The sequence below is a fragment of the Eulemur rufifrons genome, chromosome 1 (genome assembly GCF_041146395.1).
Source record: "Eulemur rufifrons isolate Redbay chromosome 1, OSU_ERuf_1, whole genome shotgun sequence".
Classification (NCBI taxonomy): domain Eukaryota; kingdom Metazoa; phylum Chordata; class Mammalia; order Primates; family Lemuridae; genus Eulemur; species Eulemur rufifrons.
In genome coordinates, this window is record NC_090983.1 from 6,908,783 (window position 1) to 6,925,322 (window position 16,540).

Consider the following 16,540-nt stretch of genomic DNA (forward strand, 5'->3'; position numbering starts at 1 on the left):
CAGGAAGCCCTTTGCTGGAGCCCCGGGCCCCTGGGTCCTGGAAGAGAGGGCGGGGGTGTGACAGGTGCTGGAGCCACGGAGATCTGATGTTGCTTCATGTTGACCTATGTCTTGAGGGATTTCCTGTCTAGCTTGTGGGGTATCAAATCACCCCTTCTGCCCCTTCCTGGCAGCTGCAGTCTGGAAAGCTTGCTACAGAGGCATCCTTTTGTAAATATGCTGCACGGATTTCCCAGGAGGCCATGGGCTCAGAGCCTGGACCTTGAGCACCTTCCTGGTCAAACTGGCAGGCTGCCGGCTTGTCGCTGGTGCCAGGGCCTAATTCATCAGCTGATGACAGCCCATCTGACACCACAGCATTCCCAGGGCCAGGGTACCTGCACGGGTAGGGGAGGTTAGCTCCCTCCAGCTTCAGTTCCGAGACCCTCAGATCTCACGACTGAATGGGGCCTTAAAGGCCATCTGGTCTATTCTTGGGTCTGCCACTGGCATCTCCTCAGCAAATCCCCCAACAGGTGGCCTTCCGGCCCCTGCTTGTTCACCTGCAATGCCTGAGCCAGCCACTCCATTTTTAGACAGCTCAAATGATCGAGAAGCTTTTCTTAAACCTAAAGGCTGTCTCGCTGTAACTTCTGCCCAGAGGTGCTGGTTCCACACACGAGGCCATTTTCCATGATCAATCATTTCGATATTTGAAGCCGTTCCTCTGGCACTGTTCCCTTCTCTAGGCTAGAGGGTTTCAGGGCCTTGGCTGTGCTGCAGGCAGCACCAGTGGTGCCCCACCTCTCTCAGAGCACTGATCAGCCCCGTGCAAAGTCAGCTAAAGCCCCTTCTCCCCCTCTGGAGAATCGGGTGTAGGTTTCCCTGAGCACATTTGTCTCCCGCCTGGGTTAGCGCTGGGACCCGTGATCTCCCAGGCTCTTGCCTGCACTCATGCAGATCAGCCTTGCCATGCTCATGGCCTGTCCTCCAACACGGAAGGCGATTTGTTCTTCCTCTGCACACCTCTCACACCACTTGCCCCATGTTTTTTATGCTCTGATCATCAATTAAAAGACTTTATGCAGTGTCGCCCTCAGTGGTTTTTGCAAGCCTCAGCTCATTTTGGACTTACATCTTTTTTGTTTTTTTTAAAACAAAAGGTCTCACATATTTATTACTGAACCAGCTTATTAGTACAGAGCATATAAACAAAGAGAAAAATCACTTTTCCCAATGAAATGTGTCTGTCCAGGTATTAGTGACATTTCCAACTTGATATGGTAAGATGATAGTGACCTTTATACAGCATAAATATGCACGCCATTATATCATATGCAATCTTTATAGACCCAGCTTGGTTCTTCTCCAATGTCTCCTCTTGGAATTGTACCTGATTTTATTGCCAGTCTTCATACGAATCCACTGGGGAACGGGACGATTTTGCTTCTGCTTCTTGGCCAGAAAGCTCTTGATTCTGAAAGTCTTGTGAGAAGACATGGCGAGGGAGACTCAATGGGACCTGGACTTACATCTTAATAACAGCTGCCCTAGAGATCCAGCCTAGTGTTGGTATGGTGCCTTTTTCCTGACTGTTTTGCATGATTTCGTTGACCTGTGACCACCTTAGCATGCCCTTAACCTGGAAAGGGACAGTCTGACCATTGGTTCTTCAGTGAACCACAGCTGGTGGCAGCTTCCCCCTTGTTTGGGACTCTAGACACTTCCCTTGTGCAGACCAGACAGAGCCCCCTGGGGGGGATTCAGGAGGGGGTCCTTGGTGGGCAGTGTGGCACTCACCTGCCTCTCGGGGCTGGCTACACTGTCCCCTCTCTGTTGGTCCCTCAAGAGCCACACCTCCTCTCTGGGGTCCTTCTCTTTACCACCTGACACTTTGCGTCCCACCACTTCTCCTCCTGCTTGGTGTGTATCCCGCCGCAGGTCAGGGTGGGGTGGGGATCCCATTAGCCCTCATATGTGGGGACTTTTTTGACCTGAGCTCACGGAGATGTTTCCCTTATTCCAAGTGCAGCTCACATTCATTTATTGTCAGGCCAGATGGTTGCCACTAAAGCACTTGCATGCTCTGTGCCGACTCAGGAAGAACCGGGGGTTAATGGCGGCTGGTAGGGAGAGCAACAAGCAGAGCATCCTTGAGTCACAGACCTGCCAGCCAACGCCCTGGTGCCAGCACCAATGGAGCCGCTGCCTGTCTGGAGAGCAGGAACCCAGGCCCTGCCTTACCGCAACATCTAGGTATTCAAATCAAACATCACCACCATGCAGGTTTTTGAACTTTTCATTTTGAAATAATTTTATTTATTTATTTTATTTATTTCTTTTTAATTGGGATGGGGGTAGGTCTTGCTATGTTGCCCAGGCTGCTCTCGAACTTCTGGGCTCAAATGATCCTCCTGCCTCAGCCTCCCAAGTAGCTGGGACTACAGGCGCACCACCATACCTGGCTGTAAAATAACTAGATTTACACAAGAGTTGCTGAGATAGTAGGCAGAGTTCCCATATGCCCTTCACCCCACTTCCCCTAATGTCACCATCTTAGCTAAACATGGCACATTGATCAAAACTAAGAAATTAGCATCGGTACACTACTGTTAATTAGACTTCAGACTATTTGGACTTCCCTGGGTTTTCCACTGATGGCTTCTTCTGTTCCGGAATCCCATCCAGGATCCCACATTACAGTCAGTCATCAGGTCTCTTCAGTCATCTGTGACAGTTTCTAGATCTTTCCTTGTCTTTCCTGATTTTGAAACTTCCGAATAGCACTGGTCAAGAATTTTGGTAGTCTGTAGAAAGGCTCTCCGAGTGGGTTTGTCTGAAGTTTTCTCATGAGTAGATTGAGGATACGGATTTGGGGGAAGAAGACCTCAGAGGTGATGTGCCCTTCTCAGCACATCCTACTGAGGCACATGTCAACGTGCGCCGCTGATGTTAACCTTGACCACTAGGCTAACGTGACGTCTGCCAGGTTCCTCCACTATAACGTGACTATTTTTCCCTTTCTACACTCATTCATTAGAAGTAAGTCACTAAGTCCAGCCCACATTCAAGGGAAAGTAAATTAAGCTCCATCTCCTGGAGTGAGGAGTATCAAATATTTATGGATATACACTAAAACCATTGCTATAATTAATAAATATTTGGGAGGAGAGATACTTTGAGGCTATGGAAAATATCCTGTTTCTCCTTAAAGTATTGCTCACTATTTTTAGCATTTATCAGTGGATCTTGCCTGTAACATTTATTAATAGGGTGTTCTGAGCTGGGTGCAGTGGTGCATGTAGTCCCAGCTACTTGGGAGGTTGAGGCAGGAGGACTGCCTGAGTCCAGGAGTTCAAGGCTGTAGTGTGCTGTGATTGTGCTTGTGAGTAGCCACTGCACTCCAGCCTGGGCAATAGCAAGTCCTTGTCTCTTAAAAAGAAACAAAAGTCCATACTTTATTCACAAGTCTCTAGTTATTACTTAATGTTCTTTTTCTGTCCCAGGGTCCTATCTAGGATACCACATGACATTCAGTCATCCTGTCTCCTGAGGCTCCTCTTGGCTATGACAGTTTCTCAGACTTTTCCTTGTTTTTATTTTTTTAGAGATAGGGTCTCACTCTGTTGTCCAGGCTGGAGGGCAATGGCTTGATCATAGCTCACATAGCTCAATGTAACCTCAAACTCCTGGACCCAAGTGATCCCCCCTGCCTTGGCCTCTTAAGTAGGTGGGACTACAGGTGCACCCTACCATGCCCAGCTAATTAAAAAAATATTTTATAGAGATGGGGTCTCACTATGTTGGCCAGGCTGGTCTTGAACTCCTGGGCTCAAGTGATCCTCCTGCCTTCGCCTCCCAAAGTGCTGGTCTTATAGGCGTAGACACTGCACCCAGACTTTCCTTGTTTTTGATGACTCCTCACATTTTGAGGAGTACTGCCAGTATTTTGTAAAATGTCTCTCTACTGGAATTTGTCTAATGTTTTCCTAATGATTAGATTGGGGTTATGGGTCTTTGGGAGGAAGACCACGGAAGTAAAGTGCCATTCTCGTCGCCTCACACCAATGGTACAACTATCACAGGACTTCTCCCTGTTGATGTTGACCTGGGTCACCTAGCTGAGGTAGTATTTTTCGGGTTTCTCCCTGGCAGGTTCACTTGTTATCTCTTTTTCATGATGTACTCTCTAGAAGGAAGTCACTGTGTGCAGCCTACACTTACGGAAGCAGTTATTCCATAAATTATTTGGAATTCTTCTCCACAGGTCATTTGTCTATTCTTTCCCATTTGTTTATCTATTCAATCATTTATTTAGGTCAGTATGGACTTGTAGATACTTATTTTATATTTTGGGTTATAATCTGATACTGCTGTATACTGTTCCTCAGATTATTCCAGCTTTGGTCACTGGAGACTCTTGCAGTTGACTCCTATGTCCCTTTGATATGTCCCCATCAATGTGGGGGTTTTTGTTTGTTTTTAGCACTTCTCTACTTTCTGACTCTACAAATTTCTCCAGGCTTATGTTGCATTTTTCTTGTCTCAGGCCTATAATAGCATTTTCATCAAGGAGCTGGGTGCCTTTTATTGGAGAATTGTAGTTAGAAAGCAAAATCCAGGTGTTCATTGCTACTGGGTGTCACTGCTTCTAGTCCCTCTCAGAGGGCAGAGCTAGGGAATATGTCTATGTATACTAACCCACGTATACACAAGTAATTTAATACATATGTGTGTATGTATTAAAATAAACATGACTTTATATTGGTATCTCCTATTCTAATCCAGAACTACAGGTTTCATTCTAGCATCTCATGTGATTTTAACAGGCTTTGCGATGCCAGTAATAAACGTGGTATACTGCAGGAAGGCTACAGTAAATGGCAATTATCCCCAGTGACTTCAGCGTCTTTTGTCTCCTCACGCCCTTGACCTGGAAGACATTTTGCTACCAGACATTGGACTCATCAAGATGAGTTGACATGCTGCCAGAATGACACTTCTGAGCCCAAGCTCATCCCTGGATGCACCCGCAGGCTGCACGTGATCTCAGCTACTGGGATCTCAGAACTGGGACCAGGAAATCAGGTTTGACCCCGTCTGGGGCTGTTAGCACTGTACCTGGTGCTGCACTGTGAGAGTTGAGGCACCGGGAAAAGGTTAGGAAATCCATGTGGTTAGGGCTAAGATGAACCGACAGGGTCTCTTGGTTTTGTTTAATTCATGCTCCCCACTTCATCAAAGCTAAGTTAACAGGACATAAGTTAGGGCAGTGATTCGCAACCCAGCTCACACTGGAATCACTAATGCCAGTCCAGACCCTGGTGATTATAATGCACAGTCAGGACCGAGACGTGCCCAGTCAAGGAGTGGTATGAGCAAGCTGGACCCCTGGGGCTCTGCCTTCCGCTGAGCTTCACATGGCTTCACCCCAGCAGACATGGACCGGGCACCACCTGCATCTCCCATCCTTTGTGGTTTCTTGACCTCCCCCCCTTGCTATAGCCACTCTCTCTCATGCTCACCCTCTGGCCTTTGCCATTGCTTGGAACTGCTCTTTCCGAAACAACTCCTACCCCATGTGCTTTCTGCCTCGCTAGGGCCTCTGGAGCCTATAACCTCTCTGTTGCTCTGCCGTGATTCACCCCACTGCCTGCCATAGGCCTCTGGGCCAGTCACTTCTGGTACCCGTGACCGGCACCCTTCTCCAGCTCGTGTCCTCCATTTCCAGCCCACCAGCTCTGCCAATTCCCAAACCTGGGATCCAGACTGGACTTGGGCCTTCCTGGTTTGAGCCACTGACGCAGGCCCTCAGCACTTCCTGAAAATCCTTCTGTGCAGGGGTACTTGTTTCCATCTCCCCACCCCTGCCCTGTGGCTCTTCCAAACCTTTATACTTCTCTATAAATAGATCCAGATTTTGTGGGAAGGGCCTTTCAAGTACAAATCAATCTCCAAAAGCCATAAAAAGACAGATTGATTGATTTGAATACATAGCAACAAGACTTTGGAAGTAAAACACCTTGGGCAAAACAAGACAAGCTTGGAAAGAATACCTGCAACTCTGCTAGTCAGCAATTTCAAGGAGAGCAAATGGAATCACTTGATGCTCCCACAGATCAGAGCAAAGGATTATTCATAGAAGATAATGACTATTAGACAGAGAGAGCTACGCAAATCAACAAGTCCTGACTAGAATCCTTACAGCGTCCAGAGGGACAGGAGACAGTGGAGTTGGACAGGTCATCAGTCACCATAACAGGAAGCAACTGTCGCTCCTTGTGGGAGGAAAGGAAAATGCTCACACCACCCTCTGGGTACCTGAGCTTCTTATATCCTGGAGATTCTAACAGGCAGCCACTTTAGAGCCCAGCTTGCCTACGTACAAGTTTTCTTGTTAAGAAAGTACAACCCATTGTTGACTCTTGCCCATCACTGGCCACCAGCAAAGTAAAGGCCTCACCCCACAACACTGGGTAAGCCACCCTGGACTCCTCACTAGATTGTGTTGGTGCCTGCTCTGGTCAAGCTCATCCTACAAACAAGGGAAGTCTCCTTAATATATAAAGAACTCCTATAAGTCAATAAGAAAAAGACCATCAATAGAAAAATGGTCAAGAGAGGACAACAAAAGCAAATACAAACTGTCCTTAAATATATAAAAAGAAATTCAATCTCAATCATAAGAAGAATGACACTGACGCCAGGTATGGTGGGCTCATGCCTATAATCCCATACTTTGGGAGGCCAAGGCAGGAGGACTGCTTGAGGTCAGGAGTTCAAGACTAGCCTGGGCAACACAGGGAGACCTCATCTGTATAAAAAAAAAATTAAAAAATTAGCTGGGCATGGTGGTGAGTGCCTGTAGTCCCAGCTACTTGGGAGGCTGAGGTAGGAGGATCACTTGAGTTCAGGAATTCAAGGTTATAGTGAGCTATGATCATGATCAATGAGCTACACTCCCGTCTGGGTAACAGGGAGAAACCCTGTCTCTAAATAAATAAATAAAAAGGAATGACATTGAAATACCAGTTTTTGACCTATCAGATTAGCAAAAATCTGAAAGTTTTATAACGTACTCTTTTGGTGAGGCTGTGATGAAACACACTCATACACTGCTAGTGAGAGTGTAAGCCGGAGAGTAATCTGGCAATATTTGACAAATCCATGTACTCTTTGACCCAGCCTGTATTAGTTCTCCAGAATCAACAGGATACTTATATGTACATGTATGAGGAGATTTATTATGGGAATTGGCTCATATGATTATAGAGGCCAAGAAGTCCCACCATCTCCTGTCTGTAAGCCAGAGAACCCAGGAAAGCCAGTGGTGTAATTCAGTCCAAGTCTGAAGGCCTGAGAACCAGGAACTCTGATGTCCAAGTGCCGAAGAGGAATGTCCCAGCTCAAGAAGAGAGAATGAATTTGCCCTCACTCTGCCTTTTTGTTCTATCTATTTGGCCTTCGATGCCCACCCCCAGGGGTGAGGCTGACCTTCCTTATGCAGTGTACTGACTTAAATGGTAATCTCTTCCCGAAACGCCCCCACAGACACACCCAGAAATAATGTTTTACCAGCTTTCTGGGCATCCCTTGCCAAGTTAACACAAAATTAACCATCAAACAGCCCAACAATTCCAATTCTGGAATTGATCCTACAGATATGCTTGTACATGTGTAAACTGATAGATATAAATATATATAATTCACATCTTTCAATCAGCAAAAGATTGGAAACAATCCAAATGTTCATTAAATTAGGGAACTAGTAAAAAAAGATGGTACATCCATGTTCTCTCCCACACAACTTTTATACTTTTTCCTCTCTTCTTTAACAGGATGCCATACATCTTAGCTCCAAAGCCAGCATCATATTTAATGGAGACGCCAAGAGGCATTCCCACCAAGCCAGGGCAAGACAGCATGCCCACTGTTACCAGTGTGAATTAACAATGTGCTGGAGGTGCTAACCACTGCAATAAAGAGAAACAAAACAGAGGCATAAAAATTTGAAAGGAGAAAGCAAAGCTTTTATAACTTGAAGATAATAAGGTTATATACCTGGCAAATGCAAGTATATCATATGGAAGCTCTACATATGGCGAGAACTTAATTCCCAGTAAACAAAACTTAATCATAGAAGTCAGTAGCTCTCACGTTACAGCTTTAGGATGGGGCACCAGTAAGAGCAGGGGACCCCATGAGCGTGAGCCTGAGGGGAGAAAATATAATAATTTCCTCGGCCAGGCGCAGTGGCTCACGCCTGTAATCCTAGCACTAGTCGAGGTGGGAGGACTGCTTGAGCTCAGGAGTTCAAGAGCAGCCTGACCAAGAGTGAGACCCCATCTCTATGAAAAATAGAAAGAAATTAGCCAGGCGTTGTGACCAGTGCCTGTAGTCCCAGCGAGGCTGAGGCAAGAGAATCACTTGAGCCCAGGAGTTGAGGTCGTTAATGAGCTATGATGACACCACTGCATTCTACCCAGGGCAACAGAGCAAGATTCTGTCTCAAAAAAAAAAAACATAACATAACATAAAATAAATAAAATTTCCTCTACCCTCCTAAGTGCATAGCTAGAACAGGCCTTCTGTAACAAAAGACAGATTAACAAGAGAAAAGCAAGTTTTATTTTATAAACCATGTGGGAGAAGCCTCAGCTCAAAGGTACTGCTCTCAAGGAAATGGCCTGAAGCTCCCCCTGTGCACAGAGGTCGAGGTGGAGGACAAGTCTCAGGGTGTGGAATCCTATTGCCTGTGTTTACTACTTATATGAGGAAGTGGGGGTGAGACAGAACGTGGCAATTTTCTTCCCACACAGTTCATGGAGAGGGTCTGATAGAACACGCCTGCTGGACAAACATGGAGAGAATGATTTGGGCAGAGGGGGCTTTACAGAAATATTCATGATGATGCCTAGAACCTACATGTTGTAATCCAGGGTGAGGCTAGTACTCAAGGTTGGGAGGATGTGCGATTAGGGGAAAGGATAGAAAACACCACCCTGCTAGCAAACCACTGTGCCCTCCTGCCCCTCACAGGGACCTCACAGGAAGCTGCCCTGCTGGCTGGCTCTGGATTTTCTATGCCAGCTGGGTAGAGCTTCTTATCTTTCGGGATCACCTGGAAGGAGTAGGAGTCATTTTGCAGCCATAGGGCCCAATCTGGAAACCTCTTTCCCAGAGATCCAAATAATGATTTACAGATTAGGTGAGCTGTAACCTACCCACATTAGGAGGTTTAAGAGCTCTAGAATTCAAGGTCAAGCTCCATCTCTGTTCTTACATGATGAATGACTTTCTGCAAGTTACTTAACTTCTTTCTGCCTGTATCGTCATCTGTAAAATGGGGAAGGCAATAATCTACCACAGGGTTGTGGTGAAATTTAAGTGAAATATGCATGTAAAGTTACTGCAGTGTCTAGCACAGAGTTTTCAAAAAACAGTACAATTTGGTACATGATACTAGTCTCACCTGTAGGCAACATCTCCAGCCCAAAGCCCATGGGCCTAACATCTGCACTTCCAGAGTCAAGGTGAGTGAAGGTCATCTGCCCACTGGACTGGGTGCACACTGACTACATTTGAACTACAAATCCTCCAGGCCTTCCTACCTTTATTCCCATCTCACTTGCTATATTCCATGCTCTCCTCTTTGGACTGTGAGCTCCTCAGGGTACAGCCCACGGCTTCCTATTCATCTCTCCATTGCCCTATCCGTCACACTGCCTAGCTCACTAGATGGGAGGCAAGTGTTTGTTGGACGGACATTCTGAGGATCGCAGAAGCTGCCTGTGGACCCTATTCTCTTGCAGTTGACACATCAGTGAGGTGTATTTCTGTGAATTGTTAGAATGGAGGTGAGTTTTTGGGTCCAGGACTTTTAAGCTTGAGTCAAAATGATCTTGGAGGGGAGCTCAGTGTTGGGGACCACATGATACTATGCATTAGGGGACAGGATTTGGCTGAGGCTTTCAACTGACATCAAACAAGAACTACAGCCAAGGAAAAGCAGACCCAAGGCCAATGAGCAGACACATGAGATGAGAAATACCAAAATGTGGACCATCCAGGTGTCCAGGGGACAGAGCTCAAAAAAAAGGACAGGGAATCAGGGAATGGATTAGTTCCCTTACACTTTGATGAACATGTAAATAGATGCATATTCTGGATGTGAATTTACATTCTCTGCTTGTAATGCTTTTCCTAGCAAAACTAATGGAATGCCTTATTCACCAGCATGATACTCTCCAGATTGCCTTTAATCAAGAAACTAATTTTATAGCAAAGGAAGTCAGGCAATGGACCTGTGAGCAGGTAATACACTGGTTTTACCATAAACCTTACTAGGAAGCAGAAGCTGAATAAACAGAAAGGAAAAATAGCCTAGTGAAGACTCAGTTACAGCAGCATTTGGGAGACAATATCCTGAAAGGATGGGTACTAACTCAGAGGTTATGTTTTGCATGAGTTTGTCTCTCCCATACCCAGAGTTCATAGGTCCAGGAATGGAGGGACAGGAGTGGAAGTTGTCTCTTTTCACTTGTCCCCTCAACTTGAAGTGCTGCCAGTTTGGAAGGATTGGTTTTCCACGCAGGAATGGCTCCAGGGGACATGACAATGGCGCCACTGAATTGCAAACTGAGGCTCACCCTGTTATTTTGGGCTCTTCAGGGCACTGAACTAACAAGCAAATAAGGGGATTAATTCCACTGACTAGGGGAGTATTGCCAGGGCTAAACGAGCTGCTGAGCAGCTGAGCTGCTGCTGCTGCGCACTAGGAGCAGAGAGAACTGTCTGGCACCCAGATTTCCTGGGGCCCCTCTTAGAAACAGCAAAAATGAATGGGAAACTATTATCAAATAAAGGCAGGACAATTAATTCTGACCCTTTAGGAATAAATGTTTGAACCAACCATAACAAAAAAAGAATCCTGACCAGCTGTGATCCCGGCTGAAGGCAAAGGAAATAGAGAACAGGCAGTGGAAAAGGAAGTAATATCACCTACAGCCTCATGACAGTTATAGATGATGCACATATTCTTTCTTGTTGTGCATGCACACACACACAGACATACTCTTTTCTTCTCTCGCCTCATGATTTCATGTAGTTTTTTGTTGGACGGTAACAAAGTAACTTTACCCCTTTAGTCTTTTGGTACCATTCTGTTGTTCTACATTCTATTCAGTGGGACTTGACTGAATTACAGGAATGAACACAGCCCAGAAGGTTGAGACAATGATTTTGGACTTTATACTACCTCATTTTTGGGAGAGGGTGAGTAGATCTTTTACTTAGTTACATCTTGTTGGGCAGAAACAGAGCTGCTTTGTGGTAGGATGGAAGGTCAAGCACGTGTGGAAGGCTGTGCACAGATGCTAAGTGGCTAAAGGGGAGGACTGAGCCAGTTAAGAAGCTCTTGTCTCTCAGCTCCACCCCTGCTCTTTTCAGCTCTGCCTTTGTGATACCAAGGATAGAACTCTGCACACAGTTCTGCTTTGCCAGCTGACACCCTACTGGATTCTTTGAATAGAGTGCACTTGAAGGAAACTTCCGCACTGGAGGAAAAAGGAACATGCTCGTGCTCCTTCCTGTTCCAGTCAGCATCACTGCAGCAGTTTGTTCCCACAGCCACAGGAGACTCCAGCTGCCCTTTTCAACCCACTCAGAACCAGCTTCATTACAGTCTAAAAGGCACCAGTGCCAGATGAGCAACACCCATCCTCAGAGCTCTTCCTGAAGTTGCTACCTCCTCGATTCTTGTTTTCTTTTTTGCTTTTTTAGTTACTGTGTCAACAGTTCCTTATATCATAATGTTAAACGAACTTGCATGGTTTCTGTCTCCTATTTGGACTGTGACCGATAGACATAGAAAGGAGATTTCTACCTACTGAAACTGAGTCTCAAGACTCTATCACTTTAAGTTCTTTGTCAACAATAACTGAGGCTTGGCAAAAATTTCTTTCTCCCTTGGTATTTCACATGGGCCCTGGTCATCCAAGTGCCTCCAATGTCCATCTTTAAGCTAAGATACTTAATCTAAACAAAACATTCCAAGCTTAGGCCTGGAGTGATTTACTTTGAAACAGAATTCTCTGAACTTCCTTCTAATCCAATATTCCTTACCCCTAGTTAAGGAGAATAAACAACTATATTTTGATATTAAAAATGTAAATTGGGCTGGGTGAGGTGGCTCACGTCTGTAGTCCCAGCTACTCTCAGGTGGCTGAGACAGGAGGATTGCTTGAGCCCAGGAGTTTGAGATTGCGACTCTGTCTCAAACAAAAAAAAAAAAAGGAAATTGAGTTGTGGCAATGATTAATACCAATTAGAAAATGTTTTCATAATAAATGTATGTCAATGACATTAACCTTGCCTGGACTGTCCCACATATTTTATTCTGCAATGCAGTTCAAGCAGAGACTCATACACCAAAGGACAGGATTAGTACAAGATCCCCATTTCCCTTGTATTGACAAGTCCACAACCTGGTTCTTGCTGATATTTTCCATTTATTACTGCAGTAGACAATTGCTCTGAAAGTGCAACACTAATGACTCTTGTCACAGCCTCTGCTCCTTCTCCACTGGCAAATACTCGGAAATTCATTCTTGGAGCATCGCAGACCACAAGCTTCTTTCTGGGTGGTAAATTATTGCCACTGCCAGTGTCACAGGGAAAACACACACACACACACACACACACGCCCGCACACACAAACACATAAACAGAAGGATACACAGAGAAGAGCACGGGAAAGGAGTGGGGGCCAATTTCAAATAAAACCCAGCAAAGGGGTGAGAGAAGAGCAGCCCCAACTGTGCAAAGTGGAGACTGACTCCCTGTTCTCCAGCGGCAACCTGGCATGCTGGTTACCTTGGCCCTGGCAGACCTTTTTTCCCTTTGTCTCTAAAACAGGTGATACCATAACCATAACTGTGTCACATCTCAGCATATGATGCCCATGGAGTCAAAATAAATGAACTCTCAAGCTGGTTTAGAAAAATGGGTGGTTTGGATAAACTGACTATTCTATCTCCCACTTAAAGCTGTTAGGCAGAATATCTGGGAGAACACTGGGAGTAAGATGCTGCCTAACAGGGAGAATCCCTTGTGCTAACCAGCATAGGGTCAGCATACTTTTGATGGGAAAAGAACTGTTAAATACTACAATGACACAGAGGAAGGGAAAACATGAGCAGCTCTAGTAAACATAAGATTTAAAAATCTGAACCAAAAAAAAAAAAAAAGCAAAACAATGGACAATACACCTAATCCCTAGGCCTGGCCAAACCCTCACTCATAAGCACGTTGTACACATATGCATCCCCTCCCACACACACACACACACACACACACACACAACGAACGGTCAGGTAGATGCCCCAAAGAGGGCAAATCCAAACGTCTGCTCTCTTTGGAATTTTCATGGCAAATCTGAGTTTAGGCAAAAGTGAAGACCTCCCTGGAATGTAAACAAATCTCAGGAGGCAGTCTTTGCTCCCCACTGTAGCCAATGTTGCTCCCATGCCTGAGCGCTTCACAATTGTCTAGACACCAGAATGCATTCTTCATATGCCTGGAGTTTAAATCACTGCTAGATCTGATCTGATCTAACTTCACCTGTAATGGAAGCACCTCCCTTTTGGCCCCTGTACTCCCCTGTTCTTTTAGGAAAAAGTATCCTAAAACAGTGGTAATTAGGGGGTATTCAGGAGTTGGAAAATAGGAAGAAAGTAATATAAATACAGTAAGGAAATGCTTGCCATTCTCGTATGATTTCTCTGAGACCAGGTTGTCAAGGATCCCCTAGCCTTCAAGGATATGTTTTAAAGAGAGGCCTTAATTTAAGGTACTGCAATCTTTGCTCACAAGAGCCAAGTAAGAAATGCTACTTGGAGGTTGCTGTAGGACTCTGACTCATTACGTATTTGAATCCTAGGTGTTTTTTTGACCTCTCTGACTTTAGTTCTTCTGCAGTGAGATCACCCAGCCTCTCTAATAAGTGACTGGGTCGTTTTCAAAGCATGCCTGCAATAGCCTTCAAGAGGTTTCTGTCTGGGCGTCACAGACCAGCACACATTTGCTAACATACATACCAGGTGATGAGGACTGAAAGTAGGGTTTTCCAACCTTCATAGACAGGCAAAGCCATGCAAATAAAGCCATCCAGCAAGGTCACCTTTCCTTCAGAAGTCCCAGTTTCAGGATCACAGAATTTACATATTAAGTATTAACAGGCCTGGCAATAACCAGTTTCGCTTCCCTTCCTCGATGAGGGGCATGCAAGATCCCACAGAAACAAGCTTGACACACCAGCCCTGCTCATCTGGGAAAATGATCTCAGTCACTGCCCTCAGCTCCAAATCCTGTACTTGGAGCCTATGTTATAAGCTAGCTCCTGGTCAAACTGGATTCTGCTCCAGTTTCTTACCAAGGCATTCCCTCTAAGCCGCCTCAGGGAAACCAGCATGACCCGCTGGATTACAATTCTTAAGTGCAGCAGTGCCTAAGAAGCAGAGAGTCCCATAGGAGGGAAGACTGGAGGGCATAAGGCAGGAGATGACACCAAATCCTGGACAATCAGCACATCAGTAACACAGCTTCAGAAAGTGGTCAGCTTGGGGGAAGAGGGGAGAGAAAGAAACAAAATGTCCCAATAATTTAATGGCAGAGCTAGAAGAGAGCATTTATAGCTATTCCGGGCTCTCCAACAGAAAGCTTTTCCTGGATGCACAGACATTCATAATACTGATTTCTCTCATCCACAGCTCTGGCATGTACACGTGGTCACAATGCCCTTCGTACAGCATGAGAAGAGCACAACAGGATGCCCAGGAGGCATCTGGACAGCACACAGCAAAATGAAAGGCTGAACTCCCCCCACAGAACCCCATTAAAAAACAATGTCTATTACAAAGTCACGTTTGCCGTTTTTCCGCTTTATAAAGTCAGCGATGCTGGAGGGTGTCTAGCGGAATCCGTCCTCCAGGAATGAGTGCAAAAGGGGAGCACACGGCTCAGGGACGTCCCTTCAGTGAGCAGATGGAAGGACTGGCTGGAGGCCTCCCATCCATTTCGGACAAACACACACACACAGAAAAGGATTATTGCCAGCTTGTGTACTTTCACAATGTGATTTTTGTATTTCGAAAGCTTGAATTGTCCCTGAAAGAAAAAATGGGAGAAAATAGAGCGTTCAATACATGGATCATCTACACACAACCACACACATACAGGGGGAGAATTGACTCGGCAGCCCTTGGGCTCTCCAGGACACCCCCAGGACCTTATCCTCACTTGCTAATCTACTGCCAAAACAACCCCAAAGCAACCCGCCTCCCAAGTCCCTTCAAAAACTTTGATTCAATTGTTTGCAATAGCCAAAGATTAGAAACAACCCAAATGCAGATCAAGTGGGGACTGGTTAAATATTAATGCTATGGCACATTCACAGAAATAAAACAAGGAAGCTCTCTACTAATATGGAAAGAACTCCAAGATAAATGTAGCATATATGTACACAGTATGCTTCCTTTTGTATAAGTGGGAGTGCGGGAAATAAGGGTAGATGTTGATACTTGCTTTTGTATACATTAAGAAACTCAGCAAGACTACACCAGACACCCATAATAGTGGTTATCTAGGGCAGCAGGGCAGAAGAGGGCACAGTGGAATCTGGGCACATGGAGTAAGCCATGTGAGGGAGACATTCTCTCTCTCACACACATATTTTAAAAAATTGAACCATGTGATTGTATTACATAAACCAAGAAACCAACCAACCAACCAAATAAAAATCCTTAGTTTACCATTTAGAGCTGCTTACAAAAGGAAAGGATATTCCAGGTGAAATCTGGGTACCCATCCCTCTGGAAACATGCTCTAATTCCTGAAAGAGTGACTGTGTGTGTGTGTGTGTGTTGGGGGATTCCAATGTGTTTCCTCTTAGTTGCATTCTATTGGATGCAAACAGGCTTGGCCACCCCCTGGTGATCTTTCCTGTCCCACACTAGAAATCCAATGACATCTTAGCAGGTCCCATCACCATCTGAATCTCAAAATCTCAGGGCTGGTAGGGGCTTTCAAGTCTACCTAGCTCCTGCCCTAGCTCAATGCTTCAGACTTAAATTTGCTGGAAATTTTGAAACAATTCTTATTAACCAGGATTATTTCCCTTTAACTTTAAAAGGACATTCTAGAAGCTCTGCCTTTAACTGACCTATCTTAAAATTGTTACAATAAACTGGGCATATGGCAATTGGTCCAGAAGAAATAAATACCAAAAAAATAATATGCTCAGCCCAGCCTAACAGCAGTCTCCTCCTGTTACCAGCTAATACATCCTCCCCTATGATGGCAGCAGGCTGAGAGCAACTAACAGCCTCCACTACACAAAGATAACGACTGCAAACAAGTACCAACTGGAAACTGGAGCTGGTGGAGGTGAACTAGGGCTGGGAACAAACCGATGTTATTTCAAAAGCCTGCTGGCATTTATACAACTGGCATGCATGTGGATCATCTTATCAATGACTACCAAGTGTTCCAACTATTTTCATCT

General features: G+C 45.3%; 2 protein-coding genes across 3 annotated transcripts in view; both read right to left on the reverse strand.

Annotated features, from left to right (window-relative positions):
• Positions 1 to 1,322: 1,322 nt before the first annotated feature.
• LOC138381623 (large ribosomal subunit protein eL39-like) lies at positions 1,323 to 1,479 on the reverse strand. Its single transcript, XM_069465965.1, has one exon. The coding sequence runs from the start codon at positions 1,477 to 1,479 to the stop codon at positions 1,324 to 1,326; it is 156 nt and encodes a 51-aa protein (XP_069322066.1). The 3' UTR covers position 1,323.
• A 10,979-nt stretch (positions 1,480 to 12,458) lies between these two features.
• Positions 12,459 to 16,540, reverse strand: part of EIF4E2 (eukaryotic translation initiation factor 4E family member 2) — a 30,953-nt gene continuing 26,871 nt past the window's right edge. The window contains exon 7 of one of the 2 annotated variants that reach the window (XM_069470246.1): positions 12,459 to 15,144. In XM_069470246.1, coding sequence (XP_069326347.1) covers positions 15,105 to 15,144 — 40 coding nt within the window. In that variant the 3' untranslated portion in view covers positions 12,459 to 15,104. The remainder of the gene's footprint in view (positions 15,145 to 16,540) is intronic. The other variant, XM_069470156.1, reaches the window with a different exon arrangement.